This window comes from Neofelis nebulosa, chromosome 4 (assembly GCF_028018385.1).
Source record: "Neofelis nebulosa isolate mNeoNeb1 chromosome 4, mNeoNeb1.pri, whole genome shotgun sequence".
NCBI lineage: Eukaryota > Metazoa > Chordata > Mammalia > Carnivora > Felidae > Neofelis > Neofelis nebulosa.
The window spans coordinates 12,011,488-12,039,448 of NC_080785.1; the positions used below are offsets into that span (position 1 = coordinate 12,011,488).

The window sequence follows — 27,961 nt, forward strand, 5'->3', positions numbered from 1 at the left end:
GCCCAGACCGACCGCCGCGCCCTGCCCCCGGGCCGTACCCCCAGCACCTCGCCGCATCCTCGCCGCCTCTGGGTCCCACTCCGAGCCCTCTCCATGCGGCCCCGAGACCGCCCACCGCGCCGCGGACCGCCCCAACCGCGCCCCGGACCGCCCCAACCGCGCCCCACCCCGCCTGCCTCCTCCATCAGGCCCCACCCCAGACCGCTTGCTGTGCCACCGCAGAAGTTCCCCGTGCTCGGAGCTAGCGCCACGGACCCGGCTACCGATCGTGAGTTTAACAATCCGAGAGCGTTGCGGGTGGGGCGGGGGCCGAGAACCTGGGCTCGCTGGGGCGCCGCTTGGTGCCGGAAGCATGCCCAGGAATGTTCCTTCATTCAGGGTGTTTCTCTCTGCCTGGGTCCCGGGTTTCCTTTCGTGTACCCAGTCTGGTGCTGTTTGCTATTTTTCTGAAAACACTTTTCTCTCGCCTCTTTGAACCTGTGAATCAAAAATCTTACCAAGATGTATGCATGTACGTGCGCATGTCTGCGCACACGCGCGCACCTACTTCTTGAGAGTTGAGGTCAGGGTTCGGAGGAACTATTACTCATCTCTTGGGTTTTTTGTCTGTTTTTCCTGTTAGGCCCAGGGTACTGAAAGACTTCCCTTTCCAAGGTAGTTAACATGATCTTGATCTCAGGCTGCCTGACTTCTTTCGCTGCTTTTTCCCTAGTCCTAAACCAGAAAGCTGAGATCACTCGCCGTCATGGCCCACGATGCTCGACGTGGGTACCGGTTCTCTTTTGTGAATTCACTTTCCTGGGAGCATTACTGAGAAAGAGGTGGTTAGATGGGCCGGGAAGTTACAGGGTGATCAGGAGCTGGACTTCTATAGGAAATACAGGACATGTTCAGGGATGCTAAGCCTGCTAGAGGTTTGCAGAGAATGTATGTAGCAGGGAAAAAAAGTCTGGAACAGCCCAGACCATGGAGGTCTTAGAATCCAGGGCAAGGCACTCAGCTTCTACCTTATGGAGAGTGGATGAAATCAGAGGGTTTTTATTACGAAGTGAAGTGGGTAGGATGGCTTGAGAAGACGGTAGATGAGAATCCATCCTGGGACTAAAGCCAGATGGGTTTAGTCTGGATGTGAATACAAGCGGAAGGCACTCACTCATGTTGGAGAGACCCGGTGCAAGAAGAACAAAGTGAGGTAGCCGACTGTCTATGGAAACAGGAGAGAGGAAGGAAGGAGGCAAAGGTAGAGGAAAACTTTGGTGTCTTAGTTTCAATTCTTCCCCAAAGCGAGGCCTGCTACAAGGACTGGAGCCCGGTAGCCTATTTGGGAAGTGAGCCCCGAATGCAGGTGAGGAAGTGGGGAGGGGGAGACCAGGAAGGAGGGAAAGGCAGCGAAGGGCTGAGCTGCTCACCACTGGGGCAGCTGGAGCTGAGCCCCTCAGGTGCTTGCTGAGGGACTCCTGGACACATGTAGGACAGCCACTGTGGCACGTAGTCCACATGCCCTCCACTTCCCCGCTCAGGGCCACTGCAGGGCTGCCCCTGTGTACCTGCGGAAGTGAGGAGGCGTTCGAGTGCCCAGGAAGTTCCTCCATGGCAGTTGCTGAAGTCAGGGGTAGGCCGAGGGGAGCAGACAGGCACCCAGAACATGGCCCTTGTCATTTGGGGAAGTTAGAAAGGTCAGCATAGGGACAGACCCTCATGTTTTCTCAGCACTCACTGTGTACCCAGAACAAGGTGTTTTCATATGCATTCTCTTAATCTCCAAAAACGATCCTCCAAGGGATGTATTATTCTTTTTATAAGTGGGGAAACTGAGGCTTAAGTAATTTATCCAAGAGAAGCTGCTTTAAGGGAAAAAATAGCTGAATTTTAGGCACACTGACTTTTTAAGAATGTTATTTATATTTGAGAGAGAGAGAATGCATAGGCAGGGGAGGGGCGAGAGAAAGGGAGACACAGAAACTGAAGCAGGCTCCAGGCTCCAAGTTGTCAGCACAGAGCCCAAAAGAGGGCTTGAACCCTTGAACCGCGAGATCATGACCTGAGCCTAAGTCTGATGCTTCACAGACTGAGCCACCCAGGCTCTCCAGGCACAATGAATTTTAAAAGACCCCTGGAAAAAGAAAGCTACCCACACAGAGGTAGGGAACTCCTAGTTAGGGCAGCCATGATAAGTTGGGAGACATTTCAATTCATTTAGTCAAAACTGTCCCCCAAAATGCAGTTTTCTGAAAGGTCACTTGACCGTTTTGTCCATAGAGATGCAGCACAATACTAAGTCAGCTCACGCACATGGCTGTCACCTTGTACCAGGCTGTGCAGGACCCAGCCCCGCCCCCCCTCAGCCACTCAGGTCGTGTTCTGCCCTGCCCAGGGCTACTTTGGGCTCCTACACATGCCACGTCTCAGCTGAAACGTCGGGTTACACCTTGAAAGTCACTTCCTCATCTAGGCCTTTCCTGTCACACAATCTCAACGGACTCTCCAGTTACTCTTGATATCACATCACTTTCTTATTTTCATCCTAATGGTTAGGAATTGCTGTGTTTATGTTTGTCTACCGATTTATTTATTGTCCTTCCCCTGCTGAAATATCAGATTCATGAAAATGAAGGCCTTGTCCCCGTGTGCCTTGCTGGGCCCCCTAGTGGTTGGCACACAGTGGGGAACCCAGTGAATGGTTTAGTTTGAATGCGTTTAGTTGTGTTTTCACTTGATGCTTCATCAGTTCTGACCAAGCGCAGCCTTTCATCTCCTCTGCAGCAGCTGGTTGAACCATGGCGACAACTCCTGCCAGTGCTTTCGAGGCCCTCATGGATGGAGTGACAAGCTGGAATGTCCCCAAAGACCCCATCCCTAGTGAACTTCTTCTTATTGGAGAGGCCGCCTTCCCGGTGATGGTGAATGACAAGGGCCAGGTCCTCATTGCTGCCTCCTTCTACGGCCGAGGCCGCCTGGTGGTGGTGTCCCATGAAGGCTACCTGCTGGATGCTGGCTTGGTTCCATTTCTTCTTAATGCAGTGGGTTGGCTCTGTCCCTCACCTGGGGCTCCCACTGGAGTGCACCCATCCCTGGGATCACTAGTAAGTATCCTGCAGGGCTGTGGGGTTCAGGCACAGATTCAGCCGGAACTGGGGGCCCCCTTGGGGGTTTACTGCATCAGTGCCTACCATGATAAGATGACTGCAGAGCTGATCCAGTTTGTGAAACGTGGAGGTGGCTTGCTCATCGGGGGCCAAGCCTGGTATTGGGCCAGTCAGCATGGTCGTGACAATGTGCTGTCCAGGTTCCCCGGGAACCAGGTGACAAGTGTGGCTGGAGTGTACTTCACCGACATCTATGGGGACAGAGGACGGTTCAAGGTCTCTAAGAAGGTACCCAAGATCCCACTCCATGTCAGGTGAGTGGTGTTTCCCTACGGGGAGTCGGACACATGGTAACAATACATTTGATCTCCCTCTTGGATGAGCTTCCATTTTCACACACGTGATTCTCCACTCTGTTTTGGAAGCACCACAAGGCAAACACAGGGAGGGAGGCTGGGTTCTCACCGTCACCCTGTCCTATGTCCAGATAGAAGTGTTTGCTTTATTCATCTCTCCGTCTCCCATGTCTAGTGTCCAGGATGGGGAGAGTGCTTATCAAGATCTCCTAAACAGATCAAAGAACACTGGTTTATTTGTGTGAGCTCAGCCCACTGCCAGCCCCACACAGCACACCAGGTCCTACTACCTGCTCATTTATATGCTGGTGAAGAGTTAGGCAATTAAGAAAACAAATAAATATAAACTCTAGCACATGTTGATAAGAGCTACAGGGAAAGTAATGCAGGATAAGTGGACAGTGACAGGGAGGGGAGTGGAGGGCACTGAGGGTCATCAGGGAAGGCTTATCGGTCAGGCCCCGTCAGGACTAGTTGGTGTTTGAAACAGAAGGACTTAATATAAGAACTTGACTATGCAGGTGAGGGAGGAACTGGAAAGCCACACAAGAGACAGCACAGTAATGGAGGGCTTAGTGACAGCATGACCAACAGAGGGAGGTGGCCTTGTCACTGGAGCCCAGGTTCTGAGTCATCTGGTAGGAGCCTGTGTAGCAGGAGCTGGGACCCCAGATGGAGGGGTGTCTGTGGGACCTGGCATCTCAGAGTAGACACCGTGAGTGCCAGAGACACAGCCTGAAGAGAGAGACACAGACCTCGTCTCCTTCTTGTTGCCTGCCTTCCTTCAGTCTTCTTTCTGCCTCTGCCTCCCGTGGGTGTACCCACCAGAAGCCCAAGGGCAAGGAAGCCAGGGAAACACAATTCCCTAAAATGGAGAGCATGACAGAGGAGCGTGGGGAGTGGGTAGGAGTGCAAACAAGAAAACGGCCACCTTGGAAGGCTTCTCTGGTCTGGTCAGGTGACAGCTAAGAGATCTGAAAGAATTTCAGGAATGAGCCATATGGACATCCGTGAAAAGAGAACTGAGGGGGCGCCTGGGTGGCTCAGTCAGTTGAGCGTCCTACTCTTGATTTTGGCTCAGGTTAAGATCTCATGGTTCGTGGGATCAAGGCCCACATCGGGCTGTGCTGATAGCGTGGAGCCTGCTTGGGATTCCCTCTCTCCTTCTCTCTCTGCCCCTCCCCAACCTGCATGCGCTCCCTTTCTCTCTCTCTCTCTCTCAAAATAAATACACTTTTAAAAAGAAAAGAGAACTCAGGCGGAGAGGGGAGCAAAGGTGAAAGCCCGAAGCAGAAGCCCGCCTGATTTGTTGCAGGAACACTGAGGAAGCTGGTGTGACCGGAGCTGGGTGAATGAGGGCTGGTGTAAAAGGACGTGAGGTAGTCCTTGGCAGCGCTCTGGGTCTTACTGGAAGTGAGAGGATTTGGGTCAGAGGACTGACAGGAAGTACCTGCATTTCAAAAGGGGCCTTCTGATTGATGGAGAATAGGCTGTAGGAGGCAGGACTGAAGCAGGACACCAGTCAGGAGGCTCCTGAAACAGGCTACCTAAGAGGTACCGTGGCTCACACCAGGGTGACGGCAGTGGAGCTGGAGGTGAGACTGGAGACCCAACAGGCATGGCTGATGGATGAAAATGGAGCGAGAAGGGAAAAAGCGACAGGAGTTTGGATCTGAATGCCTTAAAGACCAAAGTTGCTATTTATGAAGTGGAGGAAGACTGAGAAGGGAGTTCAGAGGAGACCAGGAAGTTTAATTTTGGATACTTGGGGGTTGGGGTAACGGTGAAACCAGTGACTGTGTTCGGTGACATGTCACAGAAGCCTTACCGCAGTGGATTAACCATGCAGGATTAAGTTTTCTTGTGTAGCACAAAGTTCAGGTAGATAAGCCTGTGGCAGACACTCCGTGATGTGCCAGGTTCATTCATTCTCTCTCTGTCTCTGCACCGTCACCTCCACCCCTCCCGTCATGGCATATCACCTTATTCTTTATGGTCACAAGGCTGCCCCTACTACTTCAGGCACTGTAAGTATACCTAGGATAAGCTAGGATATCCACACCTGATGAGTAGATCCCTTTTAGTTCAGAAAATAAAATATTTTTGGAAGCCCCGACCATTAGACTTGTTGTTCACCTGGCCAGCTCTGCTGCCAGAGGCTCTGAGGGGCTGAGTGTTTTAAAAATTTTTCTTTTTAAGGTTTATTTATTTTTGAGACAGAGAGAGACAGAGCATGAACGGGGGAGGGTCAGAGAGTGGGAGACACAGAATCTGAAACAGGCTTCAGGCTCTGAGCTGTCAGCACAGAGTCCGACTCGGAGCTCGAACTCACGGACCGCGAAATCATGACCTGAGCCGAAGTCGGCCGCTTAACCGACTGAGCCACCCAGGCGCCCCTGCTGAGTATTTTTAAAGGCGCACTAGCAACTCTGAAGAAATCAAGTTGCTGATGCCAGGAAGAGCATACGCTTGTTGGGTGAGCAGCTAGCAGCACCCTGGGCCGTCAGCCCCAAGCCCTGGTGCCCTGGGACCTCCTTCCCTCCGAGAGGGGCGGGAGGGGATGGGAGGGGACGGGTCACTCAGAAACCTCAGAGTGGATCTGACCCACTCCAGCTTGTCTTTGATTCTAATTCTATGGGACAAACAGGAAATCCCATGAGCCCGATTCTACTTAATTGTTCCAGAGGCTCTTGTCCGGCAAACTAAAGCGATTTTTCTTCATCTACACGTACATTTTTTTCATCTCTGTTGCTGAACCTGAGTTATGTTTTGTGTTTGTTTCAACTTTTAATTATGGAAAACTTCACACATGCAAAAGACCAGTCCCATGAGCCCCATGCAGCCATGACCTGACCTTCAGAAGAGCCAACTCATAGTCAGTTTTACCCACAGCCCTACCATTACTTGGAAGTAAATTGCAGACATATCATATTTCTTTTTCTTTTTTTTTTTTTTTTTAAGAGACAGAGCACAGGCCGGGGAGGGGAATAGAGAGGGGAACAGAGGACCCGAAGCAGGCTCCGCTCTGGCAGCAGTGAGCCTGATGTGAGGCTTGAACTCACAAACCATGAGATAATGATCCGAGCCAAAGCCAGCCACTCAACCAACTGAGCCACCCAGGTGCTCCCATCATGTTTCAATATGTATGTCTAAACATATAAACTCTTTCAAAAACAACCACAAGGCACCACTGTCATTCCTTAATGGCATCATTTATTTCCATGATTATCTTTTTTTTTCAAAGTTTATTGGAACTGGTATTTATTAAAACCCAAATATTTTGACTGATACGACTTTTACGTCTCCTGTAAGATATGAGTTTCCTTCCCAATTCTTTTTATCTCTTGCTTTTTTTTTGTTCTGTTTTGTTGTTGTTGTTGTTGTTGTTGTTGTTGTTGTTGTTGTTGAAGAAACTAGGCACTTTGTCCTGCCTGAACAGTTCACTTCAGTCTGAATTTTTAGATTGCATTCTTACGGTGTCATGTAATATATTCCTTTGTTCCCTGTATTTCCTGTACACTGGAAGTTAGATGTAGATTCTATGGCAGGGATTAGCAAACCATGCCCTGTTTCTGTAAATAAAGCTTCAGTGCAACACAGTATGCCCCTCTGTGTACATGTGGTCTGTGGCTGCTTTCGAGCTACAATGGCAGAGTTGAGTAGGATCAACAGAGACCATGTGGCCCACAAGCCTAATGTCTATTATCTACCCTGCTGGAAAAGTTTCCCACCCCCCAATTTAGAAGCTTGATGAGCCTCATGTTTGAATTTTTGGCCTGACCACTTTAAACGTGGTAATGTGTGTATGTCCACAGAATGGAACATAATGTCTGTTTCTCTCACTGTGATATTAAAAGTCATTAATAATCATTGCCTAGTCCTAGATCCATTAATTCATCAGTGGCTATAAAATGGTAGATTTAGGGGTGCCTGGGCGGCTCAGCCAGTTAAGTGTCTGACTCTTGATTTTGGCTCAGGTCATGATCTCACCATTCGTGAGTTCAAGCCCCACTTCGGGCTCTGCACTGATACAGCTGAGCCTGACTGAAATTCTCTTTTATTTATTTTATTTATCTCTCTCTGCCCCTCTCTCACCTGCTGTGTCTCTCTCTCTCAAAATAAATAAAAATAAACTTAAGATGGTATATTTAAAATTCTAGCATTCCGGGGCGCCTGGGTGGCGCAGTCGGTTAAGCGTCCGACTTCAGCCAGGTCACGATCTCGCGGACCGTGAGTTCGAGCCCCGCGTCAGGCTCTGGGCTGATGGCTCGGAGCCTGGAGCCTGTTTCCGATTCTGTGTCTCCCTCTCTCTGCCCCTCCCCCGTTCATGCTCTGTCTCTCTCTGTCCCAAAAATAAATAAAAAACGTTGAAAAAAAAATTTAAAATTCTAGCATTCCTTTTATCCAGTATTTAGAATACTTCTATAAAAACATAATTCCCTTCATCTACTATTTGCATACCCTGGCATAGTCTGCTTAGGGAAGGCAGGATAAATGCTGGATTTTCCAAAGCACTGAGTTGGACTCCCTAGAATCTTCCAAAGGTCTCCACTGTGTCTTATTTTTTCTTAAATTGTCCTTATGAACTCATGAATTGGAACACTCACTTAATAAACATGTTCCATCATGAACCTATTCAAGTCAAACTAAAACTTTTTGACCCAGCCTTAATGGACTTCCTTGTTTCAGCCTCATGTTACACATTTCCTGCCCCAGACCCAACGTCAGCCATTTCTACAAGGAGCCCTTATTCCTTTGAGTGGGAAATGGTGTTTAGGAGCCAGAGACACAGTGGTGTGCTCACTGCTCTTGGGTTGATCATTGTTTCCAGGCCTTTTGAGTGGGCAGAGCTAAGAAATAAGGATTTTGAAATGATAAATACATCAAGAGCTCATTCTCATGCTTCAAATTCAACTTCAGAGCTATAGGGTTTTATTTCCTTTCAGTGATCTTATTACATCTGCCTCCTTTTTGTCCCATGCTAAATAATCCTAGTTCTGAAAGAAAGCACCCTAATAACTCATTTGTTTTATCCCACAAGACACACATAACAGTTGCCAAATAACAGTACTACCAGCACAGTTAAAGATTATTTTCAGTTCCTTTCATCCTTATGATATATTTTATGAGGTATATAAAGTCAAATTACCATCTTTTAAAGTCACTTAGACTAGTTCTTCTCTTTGTGGTTACACCACTAAATGGATACACATGTAGGGGCGCCTGGGTGGCTCAGTCGGTTAAGCGTCCGACTTCAGCTCAGGTCACGATCTCGCGGTCCATGAGTTCGAGCCCCGCGTCGGGCTCTGGGCTGATGGCTCAGAGCCTGGAGCCTGCTTTGGATCTGTGTCTCCCTCTCTCTCTCTGCCCCTCCCCCGTTCATGCTCTGTCTCTCTCTGTCTCAAAAATAAATAAATAAATAAAAGTTAAAAAAAAAATTAAAAATAAATAAATAAATAAATGGATACACATGTAGATTCATTTGGATATTTTACTTTTGCTGTTTGGAAGCGCTTTTGTGAATTAATTTTATTTTATAATAATTTAGCATAGCTATGTGGATCTAAAGTAAAATCTTAAGAAGCCAATATTCTATCCCTGTTCCTTTATATAATTTTTTTTCTCGCTTTTTTAAAAAAAAAATCATTTTACTCCATTGTTAGTATATGTATGAACACACACACACACACACACACACACACACACACACTGGTGTCCTTTTTCTTGAAAAAAGCAACTGTATATGATACATATTTTTCTCCACCTTACTTTTTCACTTAATATTGTTTTCTGGATATGGCTCCATAATAACCTATAGATATGCACTATATATTTTATTACACTGAAATGTATGGATGTAGTATAGTTTATTCAGATAGTTTTTTACTGACAGATTTGAGTTTGTAGTATTTAAAAATTTTTTCCAGTATTCTTACTATTTCATCTATATTGCAGTAAATGCCTGTGTGCATATGTCTTTGTAATTTTGCATATCGCTGGAAATGGGATTGCTGAGTCAAAGGATAAATGCACATGTAATTTTTGCTAAACATTACCAACTATCCCAGAATTGGGTTCCCCAGGAACCCAACTCAAAGACCGAGAGAGTAAGCAGAAAGTTTACTAGGAGGGACTCTCCGAATCAGCACCTATGGGGGAAGGGAAGATGGAAGGATTGGAAAAGAGAAATGTGTCTATGGGGCAAAGTTTAGTAGCAAAAATTTTAATGGTGTTTCACTAGTAAGTAAAACACGGGGAAAACTATAAGTGTCTAACAGATGGAATATTGCTCAAATAACTATGGTATAGGGGCACTGGGGTGGTTCAGTCGGTTAAGCATCCAACTTCGGCTCAGGTCATGATCTCACAGTTCATGAGTTCGAGCCCCGAGTCGGGCTCTGGGCTGACGGCTCAGAGCCTGGAGCCTGCTTCAGATTCTGTGTCTCCCTCTCGCTCTCTGCCCTTCCCCCTCTCATGCTCTGTCTCTGTCTCTCAAAAATAAATAAATGTTAAAAAAAAAAAATTTTAATAAGATAAAATAAAAATCTTTAAAAAAATAGTAATTATGGTATATCTTACTCTTTAACTCCTTAAAGACTTATTACTTAAAGGAGTAAGAAAATACTGATGATACAATAGACAAAATTAATATATAAAACTACATTAAATGATGCCAAATTAGTTAAGATGTGTACAGATAGAAAATAAAAGTATTAATAGTATATCTCTAGAGATAAGCTGATAGGTGATTATTATTTTCTTCTTTAAACATTTGTTATCTCCAAGTTGTCTATAATTATAACCTGAAAAAAATTTTATATCACTCCTCTGCCTTTGTATAAACCCTTACACAATAGGAAATTTTCCTCAAATTATACTAAGATTCTTTCTTTGACCTTATGTCTTATATTGTTCTATTAATGCAGCAACAAAATGGGTAAAGATGCAAATTTCATTACCATATCAGTTTTCCTTCCCTCTTTCTAGAACCTGTCAATCCATTCTTTCACTCAGCTAAAATGTGCTGAGAGCCTGTGAAACTGTAGACACTATTTTGGGCTCTGGGCCTACAGTAGTGTTTAACTGAAGTCCATACTTGATTGACCAACAGAAGTGTTGGGAATGTTCAGGTAATGTATGAAAATAAGTTTTCCATGTTATCAGATTTCCTTATTTGTAAAACTTTTACTGAAATAACAACATGACAGTGAAATATCTGAATATTTTTAGCTTCTCATTGTGTCCCCAACAAAATTTTGACCTTTACACATCTTCTGTCATCATGCATCATTTTTGCTAGTTGTTGTTATGTACTGCTATTTTGTATTTGCTTAAGAACATTTTTCTATTTTTAAAAGTAATGTTCTTAATGAGAATTTTTAGTCACAATATACATGCCACAGTTGGTTTAACTGTGTCCTTTTGTTGAGTATGTAGACATTTTCTAACTTGAGTATTTCGAGGGGGGGTAGAGCTTGTACATCAGCCACACACATCTTTAAATTTCTAAAATAATCCCCCCAAATTCAAAGACCTCAAGGTGTAACATTAGGTTTCTCGTCTTATAAAGTTTCAAGACATTTGTGGTGGTGCCTGGGTGGCTCAGTCAGTTAAGCATCTGACTCTTGGTTTTAGCTCAGGTAATGATCTCACAGCTCATGAAATTAAGCCCCGCGTCCGGCTGTGTGCTCACATGACAGTGCAGAGCCTGCTTGAGATTCTCTCTCTCTTCCTCCCTCTCTCTCTCAAAATAAATAAACTTTAAAGAAGTTTTTAAAAGACATTTGCAAATCCAGTTATTCAAAAAAAATAACACTAGTAGTTCAATGGCAAAGTTCATTTTAAGACCTGGTTTTCAAATTTCTCTTCCTACTCTGGGAAGCTCTGGACCAGACAATTTATTCTTCTTATTCAGTTTCAAGCTCAAACCCCCTTCTCAGAGGAGTCTTCCCCGATGACCCTATTGAATCTAAGACTAACCTCCCCGTGTCACTCTTCTGCATTTATGGCCTCGACATCAGTGATCACAACCTGCACACCCCCGACCTGTGCACTGGCTGGCGCCTGTCCAGCCAGCCAGAACGTTAAGCTGCACCAATGCCTTGCTCTTGCTTGTCATGTCTGCTGCTTTCTTCACAGCGCCTGCCGTGTGAAACACAGTATAGAGCGACAAATGTTTGTATACCATATAAATTAATGGATACGTAGGTGAATACACACCCAAAACCATGAAGGAGAAAGGGTGGCTAGTATGCTAGTGTTAACCCCACAGATAAGTTCATGTTAAGGAATGTTCTGCCAGGGTAGCTCAGCCAAAAACTGGGTTGAAGCTGGCTGAGAGGGTCACGTCTAAAGTCTAAGAAGACCTGATAATGTTGAGCCCAGGCCCTCAGCTCAGATTCCTGCCTCCTTTACCTGGCATCCCCTTAGAGGTTTTTAGGGAACTTTCCTGCTGGCAAATCTTGGTCAAAGGCGCCTGGACTGACCCAGCAGGTTCGCTGACTTCAAAGTCCTGCTGGAGGCCCTGGAGCGTCTTAAGGGAAATGCTCTGCCAAGGGGAGGGGCATTCTCCAAAAACCAAAACAGAAGATACTCTCAATGTCTTGTCCCCAAGGGCAAGCGCTGACTGTACACCCATGCTTATATAACTGAGAGAGACACTGAAGTTACTTTAATATGCAAAGTCAGGGGGTGCCTGGGTGGCTCAGTCTGTTAGGGGTCTGACTCTTGATCTCAGCTCAGGTCATGATCTCATGGTTTATGAGTTGGAGCCCTGCATTGGCTCTCTGCTGTCAGCAGAGAGCCCACTTTGGATTCTCTGTCCCCCTCTCTGCCCCTCCCACACTCGCTTTCTCTCAAAAACAAAAAAAACAAAAACAAAGAACAAAGTCAGATCCAAAGGCACTTGCTAGGGAAAACAACTCCCAGAACAATAGCTCGTGACATTTATACGTGGTGTAACCTAGAAGGTCTAGAATATATTAGGAATTGCTCACGTGAAAGTAAACACATGCCAGCAGCTTATGCATCTTCTGAAGGTGTTGTGTTCTCTCATTTGATCCTCACCACGGTCCAAAGAGTTTCCAGCTAAAGACTATGCAATGGGGCTAGATCCCAGAACTGCCCTCTCCACCAAATCTGACCAAATGAATGAGCAATGCCAAGTAGACAGCTGAACGGGAGGCTTCAAGGCTGGCAGGTGACTGATGTGCGGCACGGTATTTCCATCTCCTGACCCCACCCCCAACCCAGACGCAAGAAGAAAGCTACCACCACAAATCCAAGAATTATCATTAATGCCTTCTCATATTCTAGAACGAACACACTGGGGAGTATATAAAAGCACCAGAGCCACTGCAGGACTTGGTGGAGACAGAAAGGGAAGCCGGAGCTGCCACCTTCCATGCACAGTGGTGGGTGGAACCCCTCAGGTGTGTTACACACCTGCTTGGGTGGGGTAGGCATAGCCTTAAGTCCCCCAAAGTGCAGGGACTAGCCCCCAGCAAGGACGGCAGTAGCCCCAGGTGATTACTTTGCCGTTTGATTCATGCTACACACCTCAGACAACAAGAAAGTGGAAAGCAGCAATATCCCAACCTCCGTAGAATCCAGGAAGGTGGGTAGATGTGGGGGGTGTGTATAGGCAAACGGGTCCCGGAGCATATGAAGGAGAACTGAACCAAACTATTTCAGAACATGCAAGAGATCTGCAGCAGCTAATTGGGGGAACAAATCTGTACGATAACTCTATAAAAACACCATAATACATTGGAAAGGGAAATACAGAAAAGACAGAAATTTAGTATGGAAAGACGACAGTATCAATCAGGCGTGGGAGACAAATGCGACCCAGTGAACAGAAGCAGATTCCCTGAGAATGTTTCAGGCTATTGAAGTTCTATTTAGAACTTTCCAAAAATATATGTTAAACAAGTAACAGAATGAAGTGAAAAGGAGGATGTCAGAGCAAAGAAAACAAATTCAGAACCAAACACCTCAGGAAAAAAGTCAATTAGGCATCATAAGGAATAGGATAGGGAAGGCCAATGTATGGTTAAGGGGACAGTGGCTCACTTCCCACTAAGCCCTCTCTTCATAGTTGTCATTATTGTGAGGTTCTTTAAGCTGCATTCAGAAAACCATTACATGGGATGCCTGGGTGGCTCAGTTGAGCGAGCATCTGACTGTTGACCTCAACTTAGGTCTCGATCTCAGGGTAAGTTCAAGCCCTGCGTTGGGCTCCACACTGGGTGTGAAGTCTACATAAAAAAAAAAAAAAAAAAAAGCCACTGCACCTATCACTTGTCTGCTTAGGTGTGACCTAGTGTATTACCTGAACACTATCACCTCTCGCTTCCCTTCACTGTCAGCTCCGAAGGGACACACATATTTCATTTTTCATAAACGCAGTATTAGTTGCACCTTCACATCTTTTTAAAGTCTCCTTTGCACAAACTATATGCATTGATTGCCATATACCCACTTGTGGGCTTAATCCAAAGACTCAAGCAATTGAAGGAGAGTTTTCACTGTGTGGACAACATTGGCTAGAGGCAAACCACCCTGGATTTGCTTCCTGTCCCTGCCAGTTATTAGCTAAGAACCATGGAGCAAACTGCTTAACTTTTTAAGCCTCATTTGTGAAGCGAGAGTAATGTATTTCAGTTTTATCATGATTAAAGGAGAGAATCCATGTGTGTGGATACCTAGTATATATTAAGCCTCGTTAAGCAATAGCTACGTTCATTATTTTCCAGACTTCAATACCATTGATAGTATGCAAGATTTGAATATTGGTAAATCGATATTTGAGATCATTAATATTGCCCTCATAACACTGTCAAGCATTCTGCTGAGAATTACTTGGTATCCCATCTACTATGTTTGCTCTTCCTTCCATCTTTCCTTTGTCTTTCGAGAAACATCCCATCTTTTTACAAAACTCTTTGAAAAGGAATTCAAGCTTATTGTCAAGAACATACAGACCACAGAGAAATATATACAGAATAGTAGATTGTCTTTTATCCCACACTGCCAGGCCCTATCCCCAGAGGACGCCTCTGGACTGAGGTTGCTACTGCTCTTAAAAGCTTGATGCAGATAATCTAATTTGCTCATCTGTGCATGTGCTTGTGTGCTGAAAACTGGTATGTTATTTAATGCATCATGTTTAAGAAAGTCTACTTTCTTCCTTATATTCTTGCCTCAAATTGGTGGAATGCAGCATCCTAGGCTCTCTCCCCATCGTCCTCAGCGTCTGGGAGATATTGCACCAGTGTTCTCTGATCAAGCGTGTTTTTTGTTCTGCTCAAATCATCTCTCTCCTTTCTTTTTTTTAATGTAATTGACCCACTGGATGCTGACAGATCCATTACCATCCCAAATGCAATTATGAGTTCATCAAATTTTAATTTGTTTTGTGCCAAGTTTTTGCTCTCAGCATTTTGTTTTTAGGACCCTAAAAATTGATGAAAATTGTATCTTTGGTAAAGTGTAACTTTTACCCATGGAAAATATTCACTTGGTGTATTTTAACTCTTTCCTCTTTCAATTTAGTTGCATCTCATATTAATACCGGCACTTCTGCCTTCTTTTTGTTGTGGTTTTTTCCGATACAGCTTTGTTGATACACAGATTTCCTCATTTTCAGTCCTTCTGTGTCAGTTTTGAGTATGTCTTTTACAAGCAGCTTATACCTAGATATTTTTAACCTGAGCTAAGAGGCTCAGTCATTTCATATAGAAATTTAACCCATTTATATAAAATAATAATTTCAGTGTATCTCTTCCTCTTGCCTTATTTTCTGCTTTTATGCTTTATTTCTTTCTGCATTCTTTTTTTTTTGACTAAGTTTTCTCTATTCCTTAAAGTCCCGAACACATTTGCAGATTATACATTTTATTTCTATTTTTCCAGCAGTTACCTTAGCACTTTAAATTTAATTTTTAATTGCCACAGAAATTACATTCATATATTCTCCCTATTTGAAAACTACCAATGAGGAAAAACCCCTGTGACCATCCCTTTCAAAATCAGCCCTTTCTCTCCATCCCACGATCCAAAAGTTTATTGTGGTTTTATCCTGACTTTTTGACATATGTATTGACATATATTAACATTGTTTTATTTTTGTCTTATATAAATTGCATCCCCAAGTTCTGCTATTTTGCAAATTGTTTTGCTCGGCAAAATGTTCTGGACATCTGCCCATGTTAATTCGCATGGGTTTACCTGTTGTTTTTAACTGATAAATAGCAAGCCATGGTATGATTAATGCCATTTTTTTATTTGTTCCTCCTTTATGCTGAAGAGAAATTAAGGAGAAGCTGTGCAAGAGGTACTTTTTTCCATAATGTTTTGCAACTTAAATGGATAAACTATTTTTTAACAACACTTGATTTTTATGATGAGACAATAAAGTTTTGTAAAGATAATTAAAATTGCCTATAATCCCACTAGCCAAGATGGTCACTGAAGATGTTGTGATAAACAGACTTTAGATTCTGCCTCTGGTTTCATGTTTTCTATTTGCTTTTTCATTTTTGGTGGTTTGTTCCAAAAATTTAGCTCATTTAGGGCACAGTATCTTGGAATCTGATTTTTAAATATTTTCCATGAAGCATTTTCCAATATTATCTTACAGTTATTTTAATTATCATATGGTATGCCATCTACAGTTAACCATAACTTATTTAACCAATGTCCCGTTGTTTGACATTCACAAATCTATCTACAAATTGGTTTAAAATACAAAAGTTTTTTTTAATTTATTACGTTTAGACCATTTCTCGATAAAAAGTGACAAATACTCTCATCAGATTTGAGAATTTTTACAGTGTGTGTGTGTATGAATCTTTAATTGTAGTATTAAACAATTTACTTGTGTTTCTAGCTCAGAGCTAGCAATCTGATGTTTTTACAGCTTTTTTTCTGGCAGAAAATTAGCTCTGAGAAATACAGTAGGACTACTTTCTCTAGGAATAGACTATTTTTTTACTAACTTATGTATATGTTTAATTACTTAAAAAGATATGAAATTCAAGCCAGAATATTCAACCAGTTGACTAACATGGGAAGAATTCCTGGCAGTGTTTATTTGGAGAAGGTGGACTTTAATATGTACAGATAAGGCCACTATGTCACTCCTCAGTATTTCATCAAATCCACGACAATGTCAGTTATAAGATAAGCACCATTTTTGTGTCACGAAGTAAGAGTCAACACTGCCAATTAAACAGCGATATGCAATCAGTTAGTCGTTCAAAGGTGAAAAAATCTGCCTCAGATCCGATAAGGTAAATGGTATTCCATAGTTGAATCCTAGCAGTTATCAGTCAGAACCAGGAGGCTGGCACGAACTGTCCCCTCTGCACCCACACCGAGAACTCCCTATCTAGAAGCTTGTTTTCGGTGCTTCTGACCCTCTGTCCCCGTGTCACCCTCCAGGTGCGGGGAGGATCTCAGGCGGGATCAGCAGCAGCTCCTGGAAGGGATCTCAGAGCTGGACATCAAGACGGGGGGAGTCCCCTCGCAGCTGCTGGTGCACGGGGCCCTGGCCTTCCCGCTGGGGTTAGACGCCTCGCTCGGCTGCTTCCTGGCAGCCGCCCGCTATGGCCGGGGCCGGGTGGTCCTCGCCGCCCACGAGGGCATGCTCTGGGCTCCCAAGATGGGGCCCTTTTGGCTCAATGCTGTGCGCTGGCTGGCCAGAGGCCAGACAGGCAAATGTGGGGTGAACACAGAGCTGAAAAACCTGTGCGCCCTCCTGTCGGAGCACGGCCTGGAGTGCGGTCTGCAGCCCCATCTGACGCACGACTTGCGTGTCTACTGCTGCAAGGCCTACTGTGACAAGGAGGCCAAGCAGCTACAGGAGTTCGTGGCCGAGGGTGGGGGCTTGCTGATCGGGGGCCAGGCCTGGTGGTGGGCCTCCCGGAACCCGGGCCGCTCCACTTTGGCCAGTTTCCCCGGCAACGTCATCCTCAACCGCTTTGGCCTCAGCATCCTGGCTCAGACCCTCGATCCGGGCTGCTTCCCTGTCCCCACCCCCGAGATGCAGAGCTACCACATCCGCACGGCGCTGTGCGAGTTCCAGGCCACGCTGAACCGTGGGGCTGGGAACCTGGAAAAGCGCTGGCTGGCAAAGCTGGGAGCAGATGGTGCGGCCTTCCTACAGATTCCCGCGGAGGGGGTCCCGGCTTACGCCTCCTTGCACCGGCTCCTGAGGAAGATGCTGCGTCTGTCAGGCCTCCCAGCCGTGAGCCGGGAGCACCCAGTGGCTGGCGATTCCTGTGAGGCCGCAGTGCTCTGCCTGGCCACGGAGCTGGCACGCTCTGGGACTGACTGCTCCCAGCTGGTGCGCGAGCTTGGGACGGGGACCTGCGGCTCCCTTCTGGCCCCCTCAGATCAGCCCATCACTGTGGAGATCGATGGCAGCAACCCAGGTACAGAGCGAGATGCCCAGAGCAGCAGGCCCTGGGGCGGGGGGGTGGGGGGGTTCCTCAGTGTCACAGGACATTGCAGGTACCGAGCTCCAGTGGGCCAGCATCATTCCCTATCACGTACTTCAGGGAAGATGGGGTCGGGGTTCCAATGAGGGTTTGGCGGGCATGCATGCCAGAAGCATGGGTGAGCTGAGGTCTGCAGGGCAGGGGCTGTGCCTCTGGGAGGGGCCGGGAGGCTCCAGGGTGCCCCAGAGTCAGCTGGGCGAAGAACTCAGCCCTTCCTGTGGCTTTTGTCAGGCAACGAGGACCGCTGGGTGAGTACCGGGCTCTACCTCCCGCACGGACAAAGTGCAGAAGTCTCGCTCTCCGAAGCTGCGGCCTGCGCCGGTCTGAAGGTAAGACCAGAGTAGGCACTGCCAACACCCCAAACCCCAGAGCTGCTTGGCTTTCCTCGGGTCTCGGCAGCGCTCCCGGGAGGCCAGGAGGGACCATTCTGCCCATTTCACAGGTTTCATAGACGAAGCAGATCTATTTCAGGGGGCCTGAAGGAGCAACTGAGATGCCAGAGCTACTGTCACGCATAGAACTCACACCTAAGCCCTCGCACTTCCACATGTGGTGATTTTACGTCCCCACAGGGATGTGAGGGGCCCCAGGAGCCCCATCACATCCTCAGAACCTCACCCACTTCGCCAACAGCACACGGCCTTTCTGTGTTTTACGTCATTACCTTGACCCCTGAGGCTGTGCTTCATCTGGTCACTCACACAAGCAGGCCCTACAGGCAGGATTAACACTGTCCTGCCTCAACTTGAGGGTCACTTCCTGCCACAGTCAGGGGCTCTTCTGTGTCCGCCTTTCGGGAGCTCGCTTACGTTCCACCTAAGAGAAGCAACCCCAGGACTCCAGACAAAACAAACCTCAACCCGTGTGACCAGAAAGGGGAGTGGGGGGGCCCTGGACAAGGGCGGGGGGAAGTAAGAACTAGCCCTCCCGCCTCGGGCCACATCTCACCACCTCTGGACGGCTGGCCCCCTCTGTGCACAAAAGGCGGCCCAGGACCCCGTCTGGCTCATCCTGGTGTTGGAATCACCACACGGTGTAGGCCCTGACACGAGAGCCCGGGTCCCACTGGTACAGAGACACCGCAGGGCCCTGGTCCATATCTGCCTCAGGGCTGTTGTGCCTGGTCTGTCTGGTGACACTCCATCGTTGGGCTGTTTAAACCCCCAGAAGAATGATCCCACATACCGTTCGTTCCCTATGACTGCTGAAGGACAACCTCATAGGTTTCACGGGTAGCTCACAGAAGGGGGAAGCTGGTGTTTGTCGGGTACCCGCCATCCAGCCAGCACACACAGGGCCCCCCACACTCACCACAGAGACCTAGCTCCTGCTACGCATGATGGACTCACCTCCCCAGATACAGGTTGGCTGCCACACTGATAACCTGACCGAGGCCAGAAAGCTGTCCCGAGCCCCTGTGGTGACTCACCAGTGCTGCATGGACAGGACCACGCGGTCGCTCTCCTGCCTCTGGGGCGGCCTCCTCTATGTCATCGTGCCGAAGGGCAGCAAACTGGGCCCCATACCTGTCACCATCAAGAGGGCCGTGCCTGCCCCATACTACAAGCTGGGTGAGGAGACAATGCCGGGGATGCTACCAGAGTCGCAGGCCGGTTGCTAAGGGGGGCTGGGGCGGGGACTGGCACACAGAAGGGGGAAGAAGTGTTCAAGATGTAAGTAGAGGTGGGGTGGGGCTATGAAACACCCTGTGGCTGTGGAGACTTCCGGGCAGAACTAAGGGGAGGGTCTAGAGGCCCGTCCTTCACTTCATGGCACATAGACCCACATGTCCAGTTCATTATTTCAGTGACCTCCTCCTGGAGTTCAAGGTAAGCTGGAGAAGTGGGGAGACATGCCCATGATATTTGTTCCCAGGTAAGACATCGGTGCAGGAGTGGAAGAACTGTGTCCAGGAGAGCCTGGCTCCCTGGGGAGAGCTGGCCACCGATAATATCATCCTGACGGTGCCAACGGCAGACCTCCGTACCCTGGAGGACCCCAAGCCTGCACTCCACCTCTGGGACGAGATGATGCAGGCGATAGCCCAGCTGGCAGCCCAGCCTTTCCCTCTCTGCCGTCCCGAGAGGATTGTTGCCGACGTGCAGATCTCAGCCGGTGGGTACTCCAGGGCTGTGCTCCTCCTAGTCAGCGCACACCATTTATTCAGTGTTTTGCCTTTTTTCATGTCCAGTATGTGAAGGGTATAATCTAACCAATAAAGGAAAAAAGACCTTGATGGGGATGCAGAGATGTTCACGTGTGAAAAGGTGAACATCTACAAGGTGAGATTTCACAGGATGGCAGGACAATCTCAGAAAAAAAATTGCTCCTGGGGGTTCACAGATAGTGACAAGCCATCTCTTTGTTATTTCAAGGAGAGGTTAAAATAGAAATATTCCTCCAAACAGAAGTGAGTTGGCAATGGAAAGGAGCAGTTTATGTTCAGTATTGAGTGGTTTACATGAAAGAAAAATGAGGAGATCTGGTTCTGACATATTGACATTTCCTTTGGACCTTGGTTTTCTTCTCTTTAAAAAAGGAGAAGATGACCTCTGCTGATGAGTATAAATCTGCACGACAGTGGTTTACGTGGCAGAAGAAATGACACTGTTCTCCAATCCAGACACAGGACATGGTGTCACAGACTCACAGGATAGGAAAATCACACAAAGTGAAGCACTGAATTGTAGCAAGAATGGCTGTGTAAAGTGTATTCATATCCTTCAGGGCCACAGTGAGGTGGAGGGCATAACTCTGGCGTGAGAGGCTGGGCAGGGGGCCAGGGACCGTTCAGTTTCTGCCCGGGTAAAGGAAGCCATCTACTTTCCGATCAACATGGAGATTCCGGTGTTGTGGAAGGCAACCCGGATGGTGAGGGAAAGTTACCTGGCAGAGAGGAATGAAGGGAGATGGGTTTGGGTACCCCCTGCCCCTCATCTCTTGCTTCTGCGTTCCCAGGCTGGATGCACTCAGGATACCCCATCATGTGCCACCTGGAGTCAGTGCAGGAGCTCATCAATGAGGCAGGCATGAGGAGCAGGGGTCTGTGGGGACCCATCCATGAGCTGGGTCACAACCAGCAGCAACAAAAGTGGGAGTTCCCCCCACACACCACTGAGGCCACCTGCAACCTCTGGTCAGTCTATGTGCATGAGACGGTCCTGGGCATCCCCAGGGCTCAGGCCCATCCTGCGCTGAGCCCTTCAGAACGAGAGAAGAGAATTAAAACCCACGTAAGAAAGGGAGCCCCACTGCACGACTGGAATGTGTGGACAGCTCTGGAAACATACCTACAGGTACGGAGAAGGTCAGGGAGTTGAGAGCCACCAGAACCCTCCACCATGTAGCATCCTGGATCCCCTTCACTGCCCTCTCCAGAATGGGCACAGGTAGGGGGGGACCGGACCACATGGTGGGGCTTCCCAGGTTATATATGTCTAAGATAGAGATAATGACACCTGTCCCACTCGCCTTCTGTACTTTGCGGTGTTAAGTAAGAGGAAATGAAAAGTATTATGAAAAACAAAGTAAGCGGACAAAATACAGCCTACTGGTCTGCTGGTCATGAGCAGAAGTTCTGAGGCATTCCTGAGACTGGAGCCAAGCACTTCCACTTACTGGTTCTGACCATGGTTGCCTAATGAGTGCTCCAGAAATGGGTGTCGTTCTGTTTTTCTTTGTTTTTCCTAACCTTAGTTCTGTGAATTAAGAGAATGTTACATCCCTTCATCCATCCGTTTGTAAAAACAGTGGTATGAGTCCAGGACAACTGCATTACAAGAGCTTTCTAGGAGATAACTGTTATCAAGGCTCTCTGACTTCAGTCACACCACTTGAACCTGAAATGTCTTTAGAACGAATAAAGGAATAACCAACCAACCCCACTTCCCAAGGATACCAAAGTCCTGAAGCGGGTAGACTTCCTGTGAAATAAGCACAAAGCCCTGTCCCCTCCCCAACCTGCTCTGAATATTAATGTTTCAGAGTTCTCAAGTCTGTTCCCCAGATCACATCTCTTATGCTGCCTGCCACAGCCCTATATGGCAGTGGTATGGCCTGCTTTTCACAGAGGCAAATACCAGATTAAAGAAGTTCAGCAGCCTCTCCCATATCACTCATTTAAATGATGGACCCGGAACCTAAAATCAGAAGTTAATGACACAACTCAAGCTTTGGCACTGCCTCTCAATCACTTCCCTTCCTCTTATCTTTAAAAAAAATATTTATTTATTTTGGGGAGAGTGCAAGCAGGGGAGGGGGGAGAGAGATGGGGACAGAGGATCCGAAGTGGGCTCTGCCCTGACAGTCTGACAGCCGTGAGTCTGATGTGAGGCACGAACTCACAAACCACGAGATCGTGACCTGAGCTAACGTCGGACACCGACTGAGCTACCCAGGCGCCCCTCTTCCCCTTATTTTCTAAGAGTGAATGAAGACAGCACCACTCAATGAGATGACTTTGCACTGCCTCAGTTCTGTATTCTTACACGGCCGGTCTGAGGGTCTACATGGAGACAGACCTTAAATAGTAGCTTGCCACCGAAGTGGAAGTTAAAGCCATAATTTCACCCTACCCGCCTACCCACTCACCATGGAGCCTTGAAGATCATTTTGCAGAAGTTATGGAAAGACCCATCATCTTGGGGTCTGGGACTCAGTCTCAGGATGGGCAGGCACCTTCTGATTCCTCTACCTGCTCGCCACCCTTCCTCCCACTGTTGCCCTGGTACAGGTGCTCACTGCTCGTCTCTGCTCTGTGACAACAGCCTCCTTGCCTCAACCCCCTACTGTCCCTCATCCACTTTACTTCCAAAATAATTTTAATACTCCATGATTAAAACTCTTAAAGTGATCTCCTCTACATACAAAGTCAAAGCCACCTAGCAGGGTGTACAAGACCCTGCCAGCTTCAGATTTTTACCAGCTTCATCGCCCAGCTCCCGTGCCCCTCGAGTTACCCTCCGGTACTCCAAACTCCTTCCCACTATGAACACATCTTGCTGCTTCAGCTTCTCGTCCCCCAGTCCCCAGGTTTCCTTCCTTCCTGTGGCTGAAATGTGCTTGAACATCTTGTGTACCCATCAAGTCAGGTCCCCTGTCAACATTCATTCTATTGCCCTCCTCTCCTGACATTATCTCCTTGATAAGCCTCCTTTTTTTTTTTTTTACATGTATTTACACATCTGTCTCTCCCACTGACCCGTGACCTCTGGAAGACAGGAGCTCTTAATCACTTTTGTTTAGTGCAATGCCTGGCACGCTATAGGTATTTAATAAATGCTGTATGTGTAATAAGTGTCTGTTGATGCATTAATTAATAGTGATGAGCAGGACTGTCAGAGGCCAGGGCAATAAGATCAGAAGGAGGTCTGACTTCAGGATGTTATCCGTTTTGGCTTTTATACCCCAGGGTCAGAATTCTCCTCCACAAAAGAAGGGTGGTCTGGGACACCCCAGGATCCCTGCACATTCTATACCTCTGTAGTCTTAGCCAAGACTACAGGAGGGAGGCTCATGAATGGTCAAGGAGAAGAAATCGCTGTAACTGAAATATACTTCTGAACATGCATGTTGCCGGTGCTTTCACAACTTGGTACCTGATTCTGCCCCTTCCTTCTCTTCTCAGCTCCAGGAAGCCTTTGGGTGGGAGCCATTCACCCAGTTATTTGCTGAGTACCAGACACTCTCTGGCACCCCCACAGACAAGGCTGGCAAGATGAATCTGTGGGTGAAGAAGTTCTCGGAAAAGGTGCAGAAGAATCTGGCTCCATTCTTTGAGGCCTGGGGCTGGCCTGTCCAGAAGGAAGTGGCCGCCAGCCTGTCCTGTCTGCCTGAGTGGCAAGAAAACCCCATGCGGGTGTACGTGCATCCTCAGGTATAAAGGATGTGCAGCAAGGCAGTGGGGTGGTGGTGGTGGGGAGGAACGATCACTCGCCAAGGCCACCACCCATGTTTCCAGCTTAGCTTCTTGAGCCTGAGCCCCACATCCATCCCTGAGCTGTCTTCAGGAAGGCAGCTAAGGTCATAAGATAAAATGACCCCAACTTTCTCAGGAAAATGCCCTTGTTACTATTTCCCTGTTCAACCGACTTGCTTCACCACCCTCCTTCTCCAGCAGAGGACCTTTTATCTGCGCATCTTGAGGTCCTGCAGTCTCGTGGCTTCTACTTTTGACCAACAGTTCCAACGACTATGGGTTACCATAACAATCTGACACTCCCTCACCCCTGCCAGCCTTGAACATGACTGTAAATTTCTTATGCTTTGGGAAGTTTTCTAATAGCAAGAGAGGCTGGTATAGAGAGCCCTGGACTTGTTTGGTTCTGTGGGAAATCTCTTCAACTCTCTGTGCTTCTGTATTCTCATCCATGACTTGGGGATAAAAGTCCACTGTTTGACAATGGTGAACATGTTCATCCACTGCAAAATGCATACACACGCAAGGGCATTCTTCAGCTTTTGCCAGGTCCCATGGTGGCCTGGCCTGTCTATCCAGTCTTGTGTGGACAACCTGAAGACTGAATCCCACCTCAGAGTTGGCCACTTGAGGTAGGCATGCAGTCTCTGTGTAAGACTATGTAATGAGTACAGGTGTTCTTTCCAGACATGGTGATGACAGTTACTGAGATCCTAGCCTGTCTTACGTCCTTTCTCCCACCTCTAGAAGGACTCGTGGGTATGACCTAACCCAAAGAGTGGTATAAATTCAAGTAAGATGGTATAAATTCAAGCTCAATGTTACAAAGCCACTTGGTCTGTTTGGTTAGTTCCATCTTCTAGTACTTGTGTTTCAACCAAAAGTAAAGTCACAGCAGTAACCCCTACCAGGTCCACCAGCCTGTTTGTTCTTAGCACAAAACAGGTGACTGACTCCTCTGGTCACCAAAGAATCAAGGCGCTGTCCGGTGATAACAACAGCTGTACTGAATGAAAAGTCTTTGTGCATGACAGCCTTTACTCAGGAGCAGGATTACTGGATGCAGCAGACCAAATTAACCCTGAGCTTTCTAATAATGCATTCCAGCCCATCCCAACTCTTTGGCTAGGTGGAGTTCTAAATGGAACTACATCTCCAGGATTAATGGGGTGTGGCCATTTTTCTCTAGCTTACTTTTAAACCATATTTTGTGGTTTGAATATCATTCCATGAACTGCGTTCAGAGTAGAGTAGCTCTTCCAAAGAAGAACTGACTTAGGAAATGCCTTTTTTGAATCCCATCCTCCTCCTCCCGATTCTAGGTTAATTTCCTTTTATTTCACTACTATATTTTCTCAGGTGCTTTTCACATGAAAGGTGCTCAATAAACATTTGTGAGTTCAAAGAACAGTGATGACACCCAGCTCACAATGAGCGATCAGTACGTGCAGGCACTGTGTGGGGTATTTAATGTGAGTTATCTCATGGAATTTACACAACAGACCTTTGAAGTAGGTACTATTATTATTCCCATATCAAAAATGAGGAGACAGATACTAATGAATATTAAATAACTTCTGAAGTCACCCAGATAATAAGAGGAAAAGTCAGGGCTTGAGTGAAACCCCTGGCAGTGAAAAACTCCTCCATGAAAGATTTATAATTTAAACAAAAATCTACCTAGAAAATGGAAGTTCAACAAACTTCTGACTTACTTCATGTTAACTACTGAATTTTTACTAAATATCAAATTTAACCTCCAAAAAGTATTGGTACCTGATTTTCTGGTTGTCTCAGCATGTGACTAGTTAGCTTCCATATAGGTAGAGAAAGGAGTTGAACCCAGGAAATTCAACTCCAGAACTGGTATTCTTATCGATGATGTTAAGGAAGACTACATGGATGGATAATACCAGCTTTAAGAGGCTGCCATAGAACACCAACAATGAAGCAACAGAAAGAGAAATCAAGGAATCTATCCCATTTACAATTGCACCAAAAACCATAAAATACCTAGGAATAAATCTAACCAAAGAGGTGGAAAATCTATACACTGAAAACTACAGAAAGCTTATGAAAGAAATTGAAGAAGACACAAAAAAATGGAAAAACATTCCATGCTCCTGGATAGAAAGAACAAATATTGTTAAAATGTTGATACTATCCAAAGCAATCTACATATTCAATGCAATCCCTATCAAAGTAACACCAGCATTCTTCACAGAGCTAGAACAAATAATCCTAAAATTCGTATGGAACCAGAAAAGACCCTGAATAGCCAAAGCAGTCTTAAAAAAGAAAACCAAAGCAGGAGGCATCACAATCCTGGACTTCAACCTATACTACAAAGCTGTAATCATCAAGACAGTATGGTACTGTCACAAGAACAGACACTCAGATCAATGGAACAGAATAGAGAACCCAAAAATGGACCCACAAACATATGGCTAATCTTTGACAAAGCAGAAAAGAATATCCAATGGAACAAAGACAGTCTCTTCAGCAAGTGGTGCTGGGAAAACTGGACAACGACATGCAGAAGAATAAACCTGGGTCACTTTCTTACACCACACACAAAAATAAACTCAAAATGGATGAAAGACCTCAATGTAAGACAGGAAGCCATCAAAATCCTCGAGGAGAAAACAGGCAACAACCTCATTGACCTCAGCCACAGCAACTTCCTACTCAACACGTCTCTGGGGGCAAGGGAAGCAAAAGCAAAAATGAACTGCTGGGACCTCATCAAAATAAAAAGCAAAGGAAACAATCAGCAAAACTAAAAGCCAACCAACGGAATGGGAGAATATATTCGCAAATGACATATCAGATAAAGGGTTAGTATCCAAAATCTATAAAGCACTTACCAACTCAACACCCAAAAAACAAATAATCCAGTGAACAAATGGGTAAAAGACATGAATACTTTTCCAAAGAAGACATCCAGGTGGCTAACAGACACATGAAAACATGCTCAATAAAAAAAAATAAAATAAAAAATTTTTAAAAATTTAAAAAAAAAGCTCAACATCACTCATCATCAGGGAAATACAAACCAAAACCACAATGAGATACCACCTGACACCTGTCAGAATGGCTAACATTAACAACTCAGGCAACAACAGATGTTGGCCAGGATGCAGAGAAAGAGGATATCTTTTGGACTGCTGGTGGGAATGCAAGCTGGTGCAGCCACTCTGGAAAACAGTATGGGGGTTCCTCAAAAAATTAAAAATAGAACTACGCTACGACGCAGCAATTGCACTAGTAGGTATTTATCCATGGGATACAGGTGTGCTGTTTCGAAGGGACACATGCACCCCCATGTTTACAGCAGCTCTATCAACGATAGCCAAAGTATGGAAAGAGCCCAAATGTCCATCGATGGATGAATGGATAAAGATGTGGTGTATATATACAATGGAGTATTACTCAGCAATCAAAATAATGAAATCTTGCCATTTGCAACTATATGGATGGAACTGGAGGGTATTATGCTAAGTGAAATTAGTCAGAGAAAGACAAAAATCATATGACTTCACTCATATGAGGACTTTAGGAAAAAAAATAGATTAACATAAGGGAAGGGAAACAAAAATAATATAAAAACAGGGAGGGGGACAAAACAGAAGAGACTCATAAATATGGAGAACAAACAGGGTTACTGGAGGGGTTGTAGGAGGGGGGAAGAGCTAAATGGGTGAGGGGCAATAAGGAATCTACTCCTGAAATCATTGTTGCACTACATGCTAACCAATTTGGATGTAAATTTAAAAAAATAAATAAAATTTTAAAAAAAGAGGTTGTCATAGAGACAAAGACAAACCCTGACTCTTCCCCCACACACTCTGTAGTGGAAATTGGAGCCCTTCCCTCTTACAAATGGCTCTGCTGGTTGTTTCTGAGTTCACAATTAATTGTAACTGTTACAATGTCAGGGTATTCTGTATCCAAGTACATTTGCTCACAAGGATGTCAATGTAGGTCTCAACATCAATAAATGCTGTCTTCCAGGAACTGTTCTAAGTGCTTTTATTTTTTACGTTCACAACAGTCCTACGGAGTAAGTACTATTACTATTTCCATTTTGCAGAGAAG

At 46.1% G+C, this 27,961-nt stretch overlaps 1 protein-coding gene across 5 annotated transcripts; it reads left to right on the forward strand.

Moving 5' to 3' along the window:
• Window positions 1-27,880, forward strand: TCAF2 (TRPM8 channel associated factor 2). Of its 5 annotated transcripts, none has more exons than XR_009260161.1 (8): window positions 1-268; window positions 2,764-3,400; window positions 16,889-17,880; window positions 18,178-18,275; window positions 19,304-19,517; window positions 19,822-20,061; window positions 20,905-21,335; window positions 23,573-23,692. XR_009260161.1 is itself a non-coding variant. In XM_058723982.1 (8 exons), exons 2-8 carry the CDS (start codon window positions 2,778-2,780, stop codon window positions 23,825-23,827), a joined length of 2,760 nt encoding a protein of 919 aa, XP_058579965.1. In that variant the 5' UTR covers window positions 2-268; window positions 2,745-2,777; the 3' UTR covers window positions 23,828-27,880. The 5 variants fall into 5 exon arrangements, 4 of the variants coding, with proteins under 4 accessions (XP_058579965.1, XP_058579963.1, XP_058579964.1 ...); XM_058723982.1 differs by having other exon boundaries at window positions 2-268; window positions 2,745-3,400; window positions 20,905-21,242; window positions 23,573-27,880; XM_058723980.1 differs by having other exon boundaries at window positions 2-268; window positions 20,905-21,242; window positions 23,573-27,880.
• Window positions 27,881-27,961: the final 81 nt, after the last annotated feature.

Bases quoted from the DNA above. Each gene is read 5' to 3' on its own strand.
- TCAF2 (XM_058723982.1), top strand. From the start codon at position 2,778: ATGGCGACAACTCCTGCCAGTGCTTTCGAGGCCCTCATGGATGGAGTG. The intron at 17,881-18,177 runs GTACAGAGCGAG...GGCTTTTGTCAG, and splicing joins GATCGATGGCAGCAACCCAG to GCAACGAGGACCGCTGGGTG. The intron at 19,518-19,821 runs GTGAGGAGACAA...ATTTGTTCCCAG, and splicing joins TGCCCCATACTACAAGCTGG to GTAAGACATCGGTGCAGGAG.